This window comes from Argopecten irradians, chromosome 12, assembly GCF_041381155.1.
Source record: "Argopecten irradians isolate NY chromosome 12, Ai_NY, whole genome shotgun sequence".
Classification (NCBI taxonomy): Eukaryota; Metazoa; Mollusca; class Bivalvia; order Pectinida; family Pectinidae; genus Argopecten; species Argopecten irradians.
In genome coordinates this window covers 41,432,524-41,452,561 of record NC_091145.1, presented here as the reverse complement: position 1 = coordinate 41,452,561, position 20,038 = coordinate 41,432,524, and the positions used below count along the sequence as shown (strand labels likewise).

General features: G+C 34.8%; 3 protein-coding genes across 3 annotated transcripts; 2 read left to right on the top strand and 1 right to left on the bottom strand.

The window, feature by feature from the left end:
- The first annotated feature begins 1,157 nt into the window (after positions 1-1,157).
- LOC138305109 (uncharacterized) lies at positions 1,158-5,279 on the top strand. Its single transcript, XM_069245509.1, has 4 exons — positions 1,158-1,373; positions 3,287-4,282; positions 4,565-4,685; positions 5,052-5,279. Exons 2-4 carry the CDS (start codon positions 3,324-3,326, stop codon positions 5,277-5,279), a joined length of 1,308 nt encoding a protein of 435 aa, XP_069101610.1. The 5' UTR covers positions 1,158-1,373; positions 3,287-3,323.
- A 416-nt stretch (positions 5,280-5,695) lies between these two features.
- On the top strand, positions 5,696-9,505 carry LOC138305108 (uncharacterized). Its single transcript, XM_069245507.1, has 6 exons — positions 5,696-6,265; positions 6,758-6,921; positions 7,128-7,269; positions 7,530-7,997; positions 8,416-8,509; positions 8,757-9,505. Exons 1-6 carry the CDS (start codon positions 6,077-6,079, stop codon positions 9,503-9,505), a joined length of 1,806 nt encoding a protein of 601 aa, XP_069101608.1. The 5' UTR covers positions 5,696-6,076.
- Positions 9,475-11,168, bottom strand: LOC138335864 (ATP-dependent DNA helicase RecQ-like). Its single transcript, XM_069285029.1, has 3 exons — positions 10,968-11,168; positions 10,677-10,691; positions 9,475-10,448 (listed from the first exon to the last, which is right to left on the bottom strand). The coding sequence occupies exons 1-3, from the start codon at positions 11,107-11,109 to the stop codon at positions 9,901-9,903; spliced, it is 705 nt and encodes a 234-aa protein (XP_069141130.1). The 5' UTR covers positions 11,110-11,168; the 3' UTR covers positions 9,475-9,900.
- Positions 11,169-20,038: the final 8,870 nt, after the last annotated feature.

Here is a 20,038-nt window from a genome sequence, read left to right as displayed (position 1 = left end):
AACCAATTTTCACAATGTAATACTTTATGGGGTCCCACAGTAGTTTATCCCCTTTCCTCCTCAGTCATTTTCCTCTTATGGCTACATAAAGATTTTAGAAGAAGGAATACCACTCTATGTTACTCTCGTCAAATACGAGATAAGGTACGGTAGGGTAACGGGATTCACAAATCTTATTTTTGTCAAGGCTACAAAGATTGGACAGATAGCGTGTTTACATTCTAAACGTATGTTTAATATTACTGTATATCTTGAAGAGTGGTTTTACATTGATACACCTCAAATGTACATATGAAAGACTTCTTCTCTGAATCTAAGCACGGGATATATGTCATATTGCAATGGTAGCATCTTTATTGGATGGGGATTCATAATTATGCAAATGGTGTGGCTGACGTCCTTGGGTTCAGACCCCCCGTTTATAAAAAAAAATGGTTCCACATCTCTCCAATGAAGCTTTAGACTAAATTAAAACTTTTCTTCATTCCTACAGAAGAAAATGGATTTTAAAGAATTTGCAATATTTCCACTACTAGTCATCGCTCCTCAGGCCTCCTGGGAGCCAGGGCCACCGTTCACACAAGGAAGCTTCAGCCGAATTTTCGTCAAAATTCATTAAGAAATTCAGGACTAGTAGAGATTTTTGTGAAAAAGTTGACAGACGAAGGACTGACAACGGAAACCGGAGGCCGCGGTATAACATAAGCTCACCGGCCCTTCGGGTCAGGTGAGCTGTTGCACGTAACTCGGGTTTGGTTTCTAGTTTAGTAAAAGGTTCAACGAAACTCAGGTTTGTGTGTCAGCTTCGTTTAAAACTCAACGCTATAGAGATTTCCACTGTTTATCGATGATAAATGCTTCAATTACAATTAATTGATTACATTTGTAATTACGCATCTTATCATAAGAAGAATTAATAATAAACAGAACCCCGCTCGCTGATCAAGGATGCAAGCATGAGGTTAAACGGAACTCTGGTCTAGTTCCGAGTTACGTTTAAGCTTAAACGCAATCTAATTAAAATTCGATGTTCATTATCTACTCCGTATGAACATCTAACCACATCCCTATTGGGGTCACGTCAGGATGACCTTTGCTTTCATATTTGATCGACCAATCAAATCGCCGCTGCCAAGATTGTGGCCGGTAGACTGGATTACCTGCCTTAGTACCAATTCTCTCCGCTAGGCCGCGCTCATAAGTACTAAGACAGGTCAGGGCCGCCATTTTGGTCAGGATCCTGACCAAGTGAGCTCTGATTGGTCAATTCGTTTAACGAATCATTTGAGTTTTGGAATTCCCCTCATGCAAGTATTTGTAAACAACGAGCACATGACTAAGCGTACTAGATACATTCATAACCATGGAAAAAGGTTTGTAAGCAATTAATAACTTATCGATACAAGTATATTTTTCAAAAGAAATAGGCATATTTGAAATATAGGCCTTCTTTGAACTATAATTTATATTTTCTGGATCCGTGATTAACGAAGGAACAACACACACACACACATACACCTAATGACGTACGGAGACAAGTACGTACTGTACACACGTGTCTGGTTTTCTATCGGGGTTTTTTCCTGTCTTTGTTGATACTAATATGCGAACTTGAATGTCAGGTTAAAATATGATTTTTGATCAGTAGCTAATGTATATATACGCCACAAAAATGATGTTTCATAACGTAAATCAGTTACTTCCTTACGTATACACTGCCCTCCTCCGAGCACCGACCAAGTGTCATGGAATATGTTTAGTTAGATGATGGTTTTCTTGATGAGCGATGATGAACACAGCATGTCGGCTTCCATTTTTTATTCACAACTCATTTTTCTCTCCTCCTGAGAGGAGAGTTACATAATATATTGCATAACATAATAATTAAGGTTATCTCCCTTAGACCGATATCTCAGCATCTCCAGCACACCCATAACTCATTTTTCTCTCCTCCTGAGAGGAGAGTTACATAATATATTGCATAACATAATAATTAAGGTTATCTCCCTTAGACCGATATCTCAGCATCTCCAGCACACCCATATCATATACATATATATAACACAAGGAGTTTGCAGTGTCCATTAATGATTTTTTTCCCCAGAACAATTTTAGCGTCATATATAGACTTTACACATTGTTAAGAACCTTAAATTCTAATTTTATGTAGCAGAATAATTCACTTCACAAATCACTGATAACATGCAATAGTAATATGAGCAATTGTGCGTTTTATCAGAAACATATATACATATCTATATATGTTTCTGGTTTTATAAACATTGCAACACTCGATGATAACATTGCTAACTAAACGTAAATACATTATCACATAGAGTTTTCCATTAATAAATTAGTGTGCAAGGACTTAATATTCATAAATAATAATACAGTATATATTTGTTTTGTAGGCTTAATTTTATTTTTCAATTTTTACAATTATTCATTTTGACAAAATAATATTGTAATGAAATATTACACCCATATCTTTTCAAGATTCCCAATGATGAATGAATGATTGATTAATCTGTGAAGAGATATGGTCCCGTTGTAAGAAATAAGGGTGGCGTGATGTCTGGGATCGAATCCCTCTCCTATGGGAGAGACCCTTATATCTCACACTTAAATGCAGATTATCGAATTCATGAGGGAAATTCAAATCTTGTATGGGTTTATTTGGAGTTTTTATAACTATTTAGGTTACATATGTATCACTAGACTGAAGAGTACCATTGTCTGAAACATTAAAATTCACTGATCATGACCAATATATACCTATATATGATTCACTAAATTATTGACAGTTACCAGTACATGCAATTTAAACTCATCTATAAATTAAATGTAAGGCTTAGGCTATAGAATTGTGTTTTGTAGGTTTGAGGTTCCACATTACCGTATTTGCCATAATTAGCATCCCTCCTCTTTTCTGGAGAAGAGTTTTAGTTGTATAAATATCCCCTTTCCATGGATTTAACAATGTTTTACAACATGTAAAGCCTCTAACATCGGCATTGTATCCCATATTGCAAGTTCTTCAAGTCTTTTACATGTAAATCACAACATAATAATGAGTCTCAAAAGCTTAAAAGGCATATGCATGTTTACAGAAACAGATTAATGTGTCATGAGTACAGAAATATTTAAAATATGGCTGACTTTTTTCGTCTACAATTTATATTAAATAATTACAACTGGAGAAATTGGTTATTACATTATGTGATCAATCAAGCTGTGGTGCACATTATATGCATGTATGATAATTCTACAGTGTTTACTTTTTCAGGTTAATCATTTGATCATCTTATATAGTAACATCCAATATGGAAAATTCCCATTGTTGTGCATGTGGACAGCATAATCAAAATATTCGCTGGATTAAACATGAAATTTCAATTTTGTTGAAGAAAATTGCCGACATAAACATTACAGAAGGTCACATTTGCAGAAACTGTCAAAGAAGGCTCGAAACTATTGATAGATATATAATAGCATTTAAAGAACTATGTCACAATACCCATTCTTCATTGAAAGTCAAGTCTGTTTCCCCGACTTCCACCAAAACAATTGTGAATACAACCCCTTTGAAAGAAATCACAAACATAAAAAAACTTCGAGAACTTCTCCCCAAAAAATCAACAGACAACTGTACTCTTTCACCTCTTCCAGTTCATACTTGCTCTTCATCAACATCATCAGTATCAGCTTCAACAGACATGATACCACAAATATATTCAGATCATACTTACAAGAGAAGTTCCACACCATCAACCAAAAGAAGATCCTCTAATGTTGAACATGTTTCCAAAATTTCCTACATACCCCATGTCTCTGAACATGACCATTGCTATACAGAAGGAAGCGTTCTTCCCAAGAAAACATTCAGTGAACTTTGTAACAGTTCACAGAAAATATTCAGGTTTCAACAAGAACTTGATAATGTCCAGCCTATGAAACTGACCCAAGAAGAAAGCCAAATCCTTTTGAGAATTGTTTCCACTGGATCAGTTCCTATGTTAGTGGAGTATATAATCCAGAATAAGACTATATTCCATGCCATAGAGAATCTCCTTGTTGAACACCACAGGAAAGAACTATCACAGATGGGAAATAGGAAACATGGTTTTGTGAGCAGTCTGATGACCAAGTCATTTTCAAACTTGAAGGAATTTTCCTGGGATGAAGTCGTGAATGAAGCATTTGACCATCTTCCACTTCTGATGAAACTTGTTGCTACATCTATGATGCCACCAGAATCAATGCATAGACTATTTGAAATCAGGTAAAACAGATAACCTGTTATTTAATTATTAAATAATTTAAGAACAAATGCCCAGAGTGCCTGTATTCGGTTTAACATTTAGTATAAGGGTAATTAATAGTATATGTGTTCACCACCAATTATGTTGAAAACCACCAATTATTTTTTATGCTTTAATACAAACTTACAAAGTAAAATAAAAAAAAAAAGACTGGAATTAAAGACATCAGTCTGATCATGTGGATTTTCATGGAATTAATATTAGCTTTCTGGAATTTAAAGAAAATCAAATTTCATTTTCAGGACAAAGTTGCCAAGACTAGGCATGATTTATGCCATCATATGTCAAGGTAGGATACCTGAGCTCTCAGCTGTGCAACGGATCATTTCCATGCTTCTATTTGACAATATTGCAGACCAAAAGGTAATTTAAAAGTTGTTAAATTTCGTATTAATTAAGTGACATGTTTAGTGTATAAATTTAATTTAATACAACTTTGAAGAAAGTTTTCAGAATTTTGTTAAATTGCTATATATATATATATCATGATCTTTATCAAAATTATTGCAGGTACAAAGACACACTGGTATATAGTCTTATCACCTGATATGTCACTGTTGATAATGATGATAATTGATATATATGAATTTGACTGAAATATTTTTATTTCCATTTTCTTAATAAATTTTTGTCTATTTTGTATTTATGTTGCCAAAGCATAAATGGCATATGTACCAATTATTATACAACTTATTGTTATTGTTGATAGAATATACTCATACCTCACAGATTTATGACCGCTTACAACCCATTGGTTTGTGTCTGAGCTATCAAACTAGCCTTGGTGTACTTAACACATTTGGAGCAGGAAGTTTCAATACCAAACTGGTCGAGGCTATAACGTCATGTTACCCAAATTGGCACGGTACCCAAAATGGCACACTTTTTGATAATAATGCTTTTGTTTTAATTCACTTTGGAAATTTTCTTTTAGCTGTTGCTATAATTATTCCCTGATCATCATGAAATATTTTAATGGTGATATTTCCACATGACCATTGCTAGGAGGAATTTTGTACAGCGATAAACTTGAGAAAATACCTGAAATCAAGTGTTACTGTAAATATTGCCCCGTGCGATTACTCTAGTTTTCCTCTTTTCGCTCAAATGTCTGCTCTAAAAAGCGGGGAAATGGTATAAACTATGTCTAGAATACAAATTTAATAAATTTAGTTGTCAGTTATTTGGTAGCTTCATAGTTCAGAGCTGTTTTATCCTCCATAGATGTCGATTTTCTAGTATGGAAATTTTCATCTGCGATAATGTGGGCATGCGAAATGAAACCAAGGTGCGCTCGAATAGCACTTATAAATCCAAGAGTTACCTCCCTTATACCATTTATATGTTTATTTAACAGTACCACACACACAAAGCTTTAAAAGGCAAAATATGCATGAATATTGTCGTAAAAATCATGTAAGAAAGGCAAGTGATAACCATAAAGATGAAATTTTACCTGCCTATTGATAACATTGATTTTGACGTAAATCATTCTAAAAATACATATGGAGAAAAGTGTTCAATGGCAATAATTGTTGATATTCGTATTGTAGTTTCAATAAAAGTCGAATTATATTTGAAATATCCCGATATTTTTCTATGCTCACTGTTTTTACCTGGGTGTGCCAATCTGGGTACCCGCACCTGGTTGATAACAGGTGCGCTCCAGACCTGTATCCAAGGATGCTATTTATGGAAACACGTGCAGGAAGAATTCCATACATAGACCAACAGACAGATGATAGGCTCTATTTATGAGATTGGTACAAAAATTGGAATTATATTGCAAACTGAGAAATAGATGCTTAAAAATAAGAAAAACGTGTGCCAGTCTGGGTTACATGACGTTACAAGCAGGCAAACACATCCGTTTAGTTGGCGATAATGTCAACTTTTCTGTAAAAATCACCAATCAGCATCAGTCAAATGAAGGAAAGACAAAGGTATATCTTCAGTTTTCGGGTTTGTACAGAGAGGTCTTTTTAGAGACTCTCATTCATCAATTTCAAGTTACAAGAAGAATACTGTCAAGGGGAATAACTCTTGATTCATCAAATTGAGATTGTCTCCCTTAGACTGCTGTATCTTGCATATATCTTGCAACTTTTCTATTCATTTCATTATGCATTACGCAGTAATTGTTTTTTCATTACACATTAATAATATTAAAAACAAAATTGCAATTAAATTAACTTTTTGAGTGACATTAATATTTTAAAACAATTTAATAAATTCTAATAAACACAAAGTATTTGATATTATATATATGTACACCATTGTTAATAAGATATTTATTAAAAAGCATAATGTACTTATCTATTATACATAATGCATTGTATTCAACACTATAAACAAAAGAAACCACTTCTGTGTAATGTAACTATCATAATGAAGAGAGAAAAAAACCCAAAAAACAACCATTTGTTAATTTTTAGGTTATGCATCATGCCTTCGCAAGTGCTGCACTGATTAACAACTTTAACTTCACCCACTTGTCAGATCAAAAACCCAAACCAAATAGCCTAACTGTGCAAGACTTTCTGGTCAATGAAGATGATTTATGCAGTATCAGACAAGTTTACACAATTCTCATTGCCAGGTACAGTCAACATACATGTAAATAATGTTGCACCCTATATGTAAAAAATGGCATTCTTATAGCTTTAGTAATGTGTACAACGACTTTTTATTCAATTTAGTAAGATAGATGCATATTAATATTTTAGCTTCATCTAGATTTAATAATGTAAGTTACAAATAAAATGCCATGTACATACAGTTTAATTCTTCCTCCTTCTTCACCAGGGTCGCGGTGAAATTTATGCCATCTTTGACATTTATGGAAGATGTGATTCCGGACGACTTACCAACAAAACGGTTGAACTATTGCAAAACAGAAGTCGTTCCCCTTGAAACACTAGATAAGAATGAACAGAAATATGATGAGGTTTGTTATCTGAAGCTGAAAATGATAACTATTCTTTGTTTTTATTTATAATTATTTAGAACACTCTTTTTTATAAAAAAAAACCTAATATTTAAATTGTTATATCAGTAAAAGAAATTGCACTTCAGGGTTTGAATTTATCAAAAAAAACATGGAAAATTGTTTATTTTTATCATAGAAAAATCAATCATGTTATATTATAACTTTCTATTCATACAAATTAAAGTGGTAAATTCTTTCATAGTGTCTTCTTTTATTAGGTGGTGTCTATCCTGGATAGTTATGAAAAGAGTCTACAAGAAGCCTTTACAAGTAGTGGCAAGCCAATGGCCAAAGTCCAGATAGGTGGGGATCAACTTACGAGGGAAAGGTTTTCAGGAGCAAAATGCTTGAGAGCCGGTGCAGCGGATGCTTTTACCCGTTTTGATCACCTTTCACCGATCACATTTGAAATGTTTCATCTTTTGATGAATTTTCTAATATGCTTCAACAAAATATTGTTTAAAGCCAGCAGTGCAAAGGAGCTTGGTACCCTGAAATGTGAAGTCGATCGCCTAATGAGAACCAACTTTGATGAGGATGTAAGGAAGGCCTATGATGCAGACAAAGACTTCATCATCAGCTTTGTTGATGCACATTTAGTCGAGATGGTTCGAAACTTCTTCGGAATGGAAGACATCTATTCCCCACTGAAGAAACATGTTCCTCCAAAGTTTGAAAACGATGAGGTAATTCAAAACAAGTACATGGCTTCCTTTATTTTGTAATCATAACAACTCTTGTACTGTCACCACGATAAGAGATGAAAAAATAGATGTATGATCTCGCTGACAGCAGGACTTTATTATCCAGCATCAATAATCTGTTACAAATCCAACATAAAATCAAAGTTCTGGGGTACTGAAGTACTCTGGTAACAGAACAACTCTAAAATCTGAAGTATTATTTATCAAATCAAAATATTCAAAGTTTGACATTGGTAAAATGACCCAATCATTTTATTCATGGAGTCTGTCGTCAGCAAATATTGTGTGCTAAAGACAAGGCAAATCATCAGATAAACTTATTCTACATTGTCACTAGATAATTCTCCATTAATGAAAATTCAAACTTGCTTAAATGCTTAAACTTTCTTCAATATTGCAGGTGAAGAAAAGATGGGTTTTTACAACGTTTGGTCAACTTGTTGACGATCTAATACTGTCAAAGGAATGCCAAACAACAACAAAAGATGTCGTTGGTGAGAAACACATTTTTCATGAAATATATGAATGAAACAAAATGAAATATACATGTACATATGATATATTGACTATTTGAATGTTGCCATAATTAATTCATCTAATATTAAGATAAAGATAAAAAATGAATGGCTTTTAACTTAATTTTTCATTGTTTGAATTATGAAGTCTATTAATAGTGATATATAATAGAATTACCATCAAATCCATGAATACAATTCCATCAGAAATTCTATTTCCTTCTAGATGATGGACAGTTTGTGACCTTGGAACTATCTTCGGGCAAAATTATCCATGTGCCTATTATTAAAAAGCAGGCAACTTCACCAGACATACATGTACCAGATGCTGTCTTCAATTATGCAAATGTTGTTATTGAAATGGGTCTTGTCTATAAGGAACTTATAGACTTATGCAAGTTACCTGATAGGGACAGACTCATAAGAGTAATGAAACAATGTATGGCAATATTCAAGGCAAAAAGCAATAATAGTAAATATGCACTCGAGTGCCATAGGTTCTTGGTGCAGCATCTGGGTTTACTCTCAGAGAATGAATCAACAAAAGTTGTTCATTCTTTGTTTGTAAACACAAATGGTGCACCTCATTCACATATTCCAGCGGATTTACAGATGGAGTACCTTGTCAAAGATATTAAGAAACATATGAAACATATGTACTCAAACAAATCTGCAAGCAACATCGCAATGCGCACAAGAGGCCTGTCATGCTTAAAATCACTATCAGAAAGGTACGATTCTCAGTCAAATGTTAAAGAAAGGGCAAAAAACCACCAAAAGGGTTCATATTTTGATGACGAACTGGTTCTGGTAAAGGACTTGCAGCAGGTACAGCCCTTTCAGAAACAACCTGGAAGATACCACAATTCATTCATAAAGATGCCCAAAACAATGTTGGACTACCTAAATGTTGATCACTTTCATGAGTGGATTAGTAGTAGGACACATGCAGTTGTTACAGAATTAGGAAATTAAATAAGATAATACTTAGTATTGTACATATGATATTCCTGTGCTCCAGTTAAAATTAAATATCTAAGGTTAAGATGGATGCAAACACTCTTTAGCAACCAATTAACAAGTTGTTATAATTTTTTTCTTCAATGATGAATTGAAAACCACATGTTTTGATGAATTAGCTGTGAAAATCATTTAAAAGACATGAGAAGTATGTATGATGTTTTTACAGATATTAGCAACAGCACAGAATGTGTGCACTGTAATAATTATTGTTTAAATACATGTACTTTATAAATATGTTCAGTTGAAAACATGTCTGAAGAAGTCACTCTAAAAGTAGTAAATGAAGCTTCTTGGTTTGACCATCTGCACTCATTTCGCTGCACTGTAAATGTAAATACCCGGTATTATTATTTTGGACCAACACTGCTCACATGTTTTACGATACTTGCAATGTTATCTGCATACCTTTCACTTAAATGGTTTGCCTTACATAAAACAGAGTGTTTGGTATCATAAACGGGGTATTTGTTTGCAACTAATGCAGCTAATTCTGTTGTTAATCCGGTATAGAAAGGTGGATTTGGCACTTTGTAGACTGCATTCTCCTCTGAGAAATATCCCAACAGGGTATTGTATATTATACTAGCAATATCTGCATTAACACAGATCTCATCTGTTAGTAATTCAGAGTTATCAAACATATACATGTAGTCAATATCTGACACAAAACATTCACTGCACTGGCAGTGTCCGCTACAGGTGTCACAGCAGTTATGGAGGTGAGGGTAATCATCCTTATTGCAGTCAAAGTAGGAACACAGGAATTCCCATCGACATAACTTCGTAGAGCAGATATCCCTAACTGCTTGGTCAATTGGTACATTTGTAGCAATATCACTATTGTTAAAATATGTAATTGCCTCAGCCATTTGCCCATCTCTGCCTGCTCGTCCTACTTCTTGTTAGATATGCTGTGAAGTGTAAATACATTTTTCAAAATATTAGTTTCTGTAAATACATATTGTTAAAAAATGAATTATATGTAGAGAAACAAAATCCAATGGATCTAAGAACATATATAAAAGTCGATGACTCCCTTCTATTTTCTGTCTATGACTTCACAAAACCACAAGATATTAATTAAAGTAAGAAATTGAGAATAATGCTTAAATGTCAGGATTACTTAGTTGAGGGTAGACTTGCACTGATTGTACATGTGGTGTCATGTGTTTGCGAGAGTAATTAACGTCATACTTTTCAAGAAAGAAAAAAACAGTGTAAATTGTATGCACAAAATAATGACGTCAATATTGGTCTTAACGAGAGACCTCCCAAAAAGAAATAATGTGTTGTGTGCAAACCAAAGTAGTTTTCTTTTACTTTATTATTCTAATGATTTTGTTATTCTTATTAATGCTGAGCATGTGAATAATGACTGTGAAATGTTGTGTTACAGTATTTGTACATATCTTACTTTCCAATGATGAAGGTACACCTAAATGAATTATTCTCCTGATGTCTTCCACATCTGTCCCCATGCTGTATGCCTCTGTGGCAAACAACAAACGAATTTCTCCATTGGGGCTACTGAAGTTCTTCAAAACATCATCTTTCATCTACCAATACAATAACAAGTCAATTTGCTAAACATATAGATTCTATCAGACAACTTAACATGATAATATCTACTCTGAAAGGATTATTAGGCTTAAAACACTTCACATGTTCAATTTCAAGATCACATTATAATTAAGCTAAAGGCAATGTTACATTGAAACTTTACATGATTACTGATTTTGAATATAACCTGTACATGTGTGAGCTCATCAATTTTGAATGAGCTGCAATTTATCTTATCATCATATTGAACAAGGATTATACTTTTATCAAACAATTTTTTCCAATATCATATGAACCTTTAAAGACAATTTAAGTTATACAAATACTGTATTTGCCATAATTTTTCCCCAGTTCTGCTATCCATGACTCCACATGTTATGATAATTCATTCAGAAATACAAAAAAGTAAAAACAAAGTGAAGTAAAATCAATGCAATAACTATAACATTCCTTGTAATCAAACATCTGTTTATTTATACCTAAGAAGATAATAAATATGTTTATATTAACTTATCAAGTTCACCAAAATTGAAAGATACTTTAGATAGTAATGATATTTTTTTCTTTGCATACCGTATTTGACCCTGTCATCGTCCCTCTCCCTTTTAAGACCTCAATTTCACTTTACTTGAATTAGACTATGCATTAATAATCATGTGAAAATTAAGTTTCAAATTGTTTGACTTTCATGTTATCAATATACTTTGCAAACAGTGTTTGATTTCAAGTTTAAGGTAATTTTTAAATCAACTTACATCAGATGTACATGGTGAATGAAACTGAGCTACCTTGGGTTTCAACTCTGGATTTGTCCTTACACATTCCTCATATGCAAAACCACACCACTTCAGTTTTGAATAAACAACAGTTTTTGGAAATTCGTCATTAGTCAAAAGTTCTTGAATAATTGGCCTTATGATTGACAGGTAGGAACTTTCATTGTCCTTATTTGAGGGACGCTTTTTAAAGTTCAATTTAATGTTTGTTCTACATAATGAGGATTTAATGAGAACAAATTGGTCCATCAAAAGATTGCAAGAAATTGATTCAATAGTTTTTTTACCAGCAGTTCCAGTCAGTGCTAATACTTTTGCTAAAAACAAAAACGTGTCATCATAATTATAATTAGTGTTCCCTCATTAATTTGATAATCTGTATAAAGTGTGAGATATTAGGGTCTCTCCCTTAAGAGGGATTTGATCCCAGACATCACGTCACCCTTTATAATGAAATAATAGGATTTTATATCTCGTTACAGATTGATCAATTATTAATCATTGGGAACTTTGACATATTTTTAATTCAATCATAATTCTGACAGAAAGCAATGCAGCATGTTCACATACATGATCAAAAAATATAAGAAATTAATAAGCTGTATATACATAAGATAAAAATACTTAGCAATGATAAATTATGTAAATATAATCATAGGAAATTGTACAATATGTATACATGTATTAATGTAAGGATGTAGATATAATTACATTACATGTACTTAGTTACACAAGTGAGAAAGTGTTGAGAGTATCATTGATTATAATGGTCATTTGTATAGTAAATTCTATTGGTAAAAACACTGCATAAAATGTGAATATATATATATTTTAATTGTATCAACTGTATGTCTGTAAAAGTTTTAATTAAGGATACAGTCTTTCTGATATTGCAAACTCTTTGCATCTATGCATGTATCTAAATATATTAAATTATAATGCATCTGAAGTGACTTTTTGTTGTTCTAAAAACTTAATTATTATAAATAAACAATACTTTTTGTCAGTATTTTACCTCTGTCTTTGCTCTTTTTCTTTCCATTGAAGTGGCAGACCTCTAAAGATAGAGTGCAATTGACAGTGTTGTGCATGCTTTCTGATATTATAGTCATACATGTATGCATGTACATGTTCTTTATCTGACCATGATAAATACCGATATACGATATCGATATACACAGTGAGTTTGTATGCATTTAACTTACCACTTGGAAAGACTGCTCTTAATTTTTGAATGTTGATAAAGTCCTTACGGAATTCATCTCCCCAAAGATGTATGCAATGTGCCTCATCAACAATTATATACTTAATACTTTGCTGCACCTCCGCAGTCCGAAAAAGACGAAACACATGGTCATTTAAAAAATGTTCTGGATGTCCAATATAAAATGTATAATTATGGTGGCAAAATTGACGTAGTTCTTCATGATCCTGGAGTCTTGAGTGAATGTCTGGACATATACACAGAGCCAGTAGTAATTATCTTTTCATCCTTCTTCTCTCCATTGCTTCTGATACTGAACTAAACCCCGGTCCGAGGACTCCCAGATACCCCTGTGGCACATGCTCGAAGGCAGTGACATGGAAATCAAATGCAGTGTGTTGCGACACCTGCAACGTTTGGTACCATGTTGACTGCCAAGGGATAAATAAATCCCAACTCAAGCACTTGGATCACAGTGGTGTAACCTGGGATTGCCTAAACTGTGGTCTTCCAAATTTCTCCTCCACACTCTTTGATACATCCCCAACTGATATCTCAAACAAATTTTCACACCTACATGACACAAGCACCCTCTCCAGTAGTGATGACCCTAAAAGTCCCGGTCCTCCCAAAGCATCCTCCTCACCAAAAAAACAAACCACCTCGCCCAACACAAACAACAGATTCATCAAACCCACTAGGATAGCTACCATTAATTTCCAATCCATCTCCAATAAAAAACCCGAACTGGAACACCTGCTTCACACACTCAAACCGGACATAGTAATAGGTACAGAAACATGGCTCAACAATAACATCCCATCCCACGAATATTTCCCATCACACTCCTACACAACATACAGGAAAGACAGAACTCCAAACAAAAAAGGACAAAGCCACGGTGGAGTTCTGATAGCAGTAACAAATGCATACCACTCAGAACATGCAAAAGAACTAGACACAGACAACGAATCTATATATATTAACATCAACATGACAAATTCACATAACCTAACAGTAGGCGCATACTACAGACCACCCTCAGACAAAGGAAAATCAATCGAACACCTCGAAGACTCCATAAATAGAATAGGCCAAAACAATAACACAATAACATACATCAGTGGAGACTTCAACCTACCCCATATAGACTGGCACACCAACACCACCATCCCAAGCACACCACAACCTAAGCTACACCAGCACCTACTTAACATCATCAATGACAAGTCTCTCACTCAAACGACAGCTTCCCCCACTCGTGGCGAACACATATTAGACCTTACACTAACCAATAGGCCATCCATCATCAACAAACAAGAAATATTACCACCACTAGGAAAATCAGACCACGACATAGTTTACACCGAAATTGACGTCCGACTAAAAAAGATCAGAAGACCACCTAGAGACATCCTCATCTACAATAAAGCCAACTGGGACAACATAAAGACTGACCTTGAACAATTAAATACACAACTGGACGAACGATCAAACGACAACATAGAGGAGATCTGGCACTCCTTCAAAACAACACTAAACAAATCCATAGACAAAAACATACCCACCAAGCACATCACACACAAATCCAAACTCCCTTGGATAACCCGCCCCATTCGCCAACTCATAAACAAATCCAAACGCTTACACAAACAGCATAAATCCAATCCAGAAATCAAACATAAATATAAAGCAACAAAATCAGAACTACAAAAACAAACCAGAAACGCATACCTCAACTACCTAGAAAAAATGATAACAGACATACCAATAGACGAACCTCGATCCTCACACCCTGACAAAAAACACAATCCCAAAAAACTTTTCTCGTACATAAAAACAACTAAGAAAGAGAACTCTGACATCACAGCCCTACGGAAAGACGGACATCTATTGACGGACACAACTGACAAAGCCAACATCTTAAACCAACAATTCCAGTCTGCTTTCACACAAGAACAGAATACAACCATACCTGACAAAGGACCTTCACCACACCCAATTATGCCAGACATCCACATAACACAACAGGGCATACACAAACTACTGAACAATATAAACCCGCATAAAGCAACTGGCCCCGACAACATCCATGGCAGAATATTGAAAGAACTCAAAGACATCACGGCTCCAATCCTTACAAAAATATTTACATGCTCACTCACCACAGGAACACTTCCCCACGACTGGAAACACGCAAATGTCAATCCCATTTACAAAAAAGGCGACAAATACAATCCCGCAAACTACAGACCAATATCACTCACATGCATCACATGCAAATTAATGGAACATATAATCACCAGCGCCACCATGTCACATCTGGAAAACAACAACATACTTTACGACAAACAACACGGCTTTAGACCTTCCAGATCGTGCGAAACCCAACTGGCCACGTTCATACACGACCTCACACAAAACCACAACAACAACACGCAGACAGACATCATAATCATGGACTTTGCAAAAGCCTTTGACAAAGTACCACACAAACGCCTTCAGTACAAACTCAAATACTACGGCATCACAGGTAACACACATGCATGGATAACAGATTTTCTTTCACATCGCACCCAGACAGTAATACTCGAGGGCAAACACTCACACAAAATACCAGTAACATCCAGAGTCCTTCAAGGAACCTGTCTGGGCCCCATACTTTTCTTAATATATATCAACGACCTACATGAATACATGAAACAGTAGAAACACAGCACCCTTAGACTTTTCGCAGACGATAGTATCATTTACAAGACCATACACAAACAAGAAGACACACAGAAACTACAACACGACCTTGACAATGCAGGACAATGGGAACACGACTGGCTAATGCAATTTCACCCCGACAAGTGCAACGTCATCTCCACTACCACCAAACGCAACAAAATCCACCACAACTACACTCTCCATAACCACTCACTTGAACACGTCAAACACAGTAAATACTTAGGCCTCACGCTGCAAAACAACCTCCAATGGGACAAACACATAAACAACATCACCGCAAATGCAAACAGAACACTAGGTTTCCTAAAACGAAACCTCACAATCAATTCACCACACATTAAAGAACACGCATATAAAGCACTTGTTAGACCCAAACTTGAGTACTGCTCCTCTATCTGGGACCCACACAATACTGGCCAAATACAACAAATAGAAAAAACTCAACGCAGAGCAGCAAGATATGTACAAAACAGGTATCATAACACTTCTTCAGTCTCAGACATGTTATACACACTCCAATGGCCAACACTACAAACACGCCGTCTACAATCTCGACTCATCCTCCTATACAAAATCACACACCATCTCGTTGCCATCAACCCAGAACAATACCTAACACCTGTAGACACCCGCACTAGACACACACATCCCTATGCATACAGACACATCGCCGCCACAAAGGATACATTTAAGTACTCCTTTTTCCCACACACCATCACATACTGGAATCTCCTCCCTGTGGCAACAGTACAAAACACTACACTGGAGGGCTTCAAGGCAAACATAAACAACGTAGCCCTTGAAGCCCCCACTCACAAATAAACACCTCATTTTTTATCATGATTTTAACCTATCTACTTTTATCTATTCCAGCACCAAAAAAAAAAAAAAAAAAAAAAAAAAAAGCACTGTATATAACCCCTTCCCCCACGCCACTGAGCCAATCACTCACCTAAAATCGTCACTATTGACGGCTGGTGACTCACCAAAGAAGAAGAAGAAGAATTTGAATATCTTTGAACTTGTTCACTGATGATGGAGTTTAACGGATTGATCAAAATAATACTAGAATTTGTTATTTTTTGTAGAATTTCAAAAATGAGAGATTTTCCATATCCCGTTGGTAATACACAAATGACATCATTGGAATTTGATAGTACTTGATTAATACATTGAATTTGACCAGGTTTTAAATAATTATAATACTTGTCACGACATAAATTTATATTAGACAAAGCAATTTTTGTCTTGATTGAAAACGTAAGTTTATCTAAAAAGCGACCAGTTGCCATTGTACTGGTGGTAAAAATCGTCAACAAATAATATCAACATTTTCATAATACTGTGGTTATCAACTACGTATAATATTCATCATAAGTTCACATTGTATAATGTAAATCAAGCATGGCAGAACGCACAGAAACGGCAATCAGGAATCCTGATGTTTACCACAGACGGGGCCTCGCAGACGACATCTTGATTAATCTCGCCAGTGCCCGCTCGGGAGTGCCCTTCCGGTAACTATCGACCAATCAAACTGGCAAGATCGATAGCCCTGACCTGTCGTTGTATTTTCGGAGCGAAGCCTATTTTTAGCTTGCAGTTACGACGATAATTTTTTTTATTGTGGACGTACACCCCAGAGGCAGTCCTTGTCAGAAACTGACAAACATTGAATCACAAGGAATGCATATTAAAAATATCGCAAAAAATATGTCAAATTTGTACCAAATGTGGTACGGTGACGTTAAGCGCATTTCATAATTTCATCCTTGTCCTATTGACAAATCTCATATCACTGCGCCTCCTCGTCTGCCTACTATACTTCTACACATAGATAGTGAAAGGTAAAGGGAAATAACTCTTATACAAATATTGTAAAGCGGCAAGTTATATATTTAGATAAATACGTAGATAATTTGGAATCTCTACGTATTACTAGCAAATGGTATTCTACATTTGCTATTAACTTGCTAAATTTATCTATAGGATTAATATGTAGATAATTGGAATCTCTACGTATTACTAGCAAATGGTATTCTACATTTGCTATTAACTTGCTAAATGTATATATAGGGTTAATACGTAGATAATTGGAATCTCTACGTATTACTAGCAAATGGCATTCTACATTTGCTATTGACATTTTAGATTTATATATAGGATTATACGTAAATATTTGGAATCTTTACGTATTAATAGCAAATGGCCTTCTACATTTGCTAGTCTTTCTATAAGACATTAATCTATATATAACAGCATAATTTAATTACGCTACTACAGCATTAATAGTCGGACTGTAGTATTACATGTATTTAATATACAAGGGTATCTAGTCTTGTAAATAAGTTGTGTTTATATTTAGATCAATACGTAGATATTTGGTCTTACTACGTATTGCTAACAGGTGACATTCTACACTTGTTATTATATCTGTAATATATATAAAGTTCTCTTATGTAAATATTGTGAATATTTATAGTTCTAAAAGGGAACCTGTAAATTAGACTAGTTGATAGTCATCTATATCTGTACATGCAGTATTCATTAATTATTAAGTACCTGTTGAGAACATGGAGTCCAATAGAGAGTGATTGAGGGAAATTGGAACATGTGTAGTTGTACATTGTAATTTATCAAACCATTTGTAATCATCTTCTGTATTACATTGTATACTCATTGTAAATTATTCATTATTCGATTGTTATACTTGTTAAATTGTTAATTGCTATTTCTCATGGGTAGAAATAATAAACCGTGAATTTAATATCTGTCTTTGAGTAGTTCTTATAGTTAAAGGCGTTAGTTATAAAGGACTTGAGGGATCACTGAATGTGATCTGTGATCACAAACGTAATAAACCCTACGAAAATTGGATACAGTCAAGCCGACCACGTATAACGCTACCTCAGGAACCTGTTGGAGACTTCGACACGGAACCAATTTCGTTACAATATCTACTTACACCCGGTCCATATAAACCCCTACCGCTCTACCGCTGACTTGTATCGATGTATTGAATGAGTGTAGTTATTTATAGACTCCAGTACTGTCGCCAAATCCACAGGTAAACTGGTACTGGATGCTACGCTCGGACCTCTCATCCAGCTTAACGAAACTGAATGGCTAGTTAGCTTAACCGATCTATATATCATCAACAATGCGTCTGTATCTACTTAAAAACAAAACAAATATTCTTCAAATTGCATAAAAATTCACTTGACTAGTATTTCTTTATTTTAGATATTTTAACAAATCTTCACATTTCTAGTAAAACTGCATATGAAACTCCTTATAGATCTAGCTATGCTCATTACGTAGGGAACCGCCATAACATGTCCCGGCTGCAGGCCGTGTGCAAAAAGTCAAAACACACGTGGGATTTATAAGACGAGTCCTAAACTGTCCAGTCCTATATTTAGGATTTTCAATAAGTGGTTTGTAATATTATTACAGCAAAACTGACAAGCTAGAAGGTTAGTGGCATTTTAACCGTACTGTTATATATAATTAGCCATCAGCTTGGATCTGGTGCCGTACAGATAGTGAGTTCACTCACGATGTGATTATTGCAAGCCAACGTAAATGCTATCGGAATGCTCTTTAAAGTTTGTTAATGATCTCAAACACACTTAAAACTTATTGTGGCAATATTAAAGTAACTAAATTATAATATTTTCAAATAGTTCTGATAACTATTCATGTGTAATATCTCCAGACATTGACATGTGTACGGATCGAATACGGCGGACTGCCAATGTTTTTGACATGTTCTGCAAGATATATTTCACTGTTTCAGTTACGGTGGCCAATAAAAGAAAACAAGCACAGTGCAATTATATTATGTTATTTCTTCTAAATACAACACTTTTTGTGCAAGTTGTCAAGCATTTATTGTGAATGTTTTGCAATGAAATTACCACCTTTATAACACTGAATTTGTGGTTCCCCGGACATCGTTTTCCCCAAAATTTGAATGCGCAAAATATACCGATAGTAGATTTTTTTCAGTATTTAAAGCCATAAGAAAAAATACATGTGCAAAGTACACTGGTGTGTAAGTAACACAAGATTTTACGGTATTTGTAACATTTACGATTGTGTTTGGTATAGCTGATGTAGCCAGAGCGCCCCGCGATTTACCTGTGGATTTGGCGACAGTACTCGAGTCTAAAAATAGCCACGTTGTGTCGGTAGAGTGTTAGCGTTTAT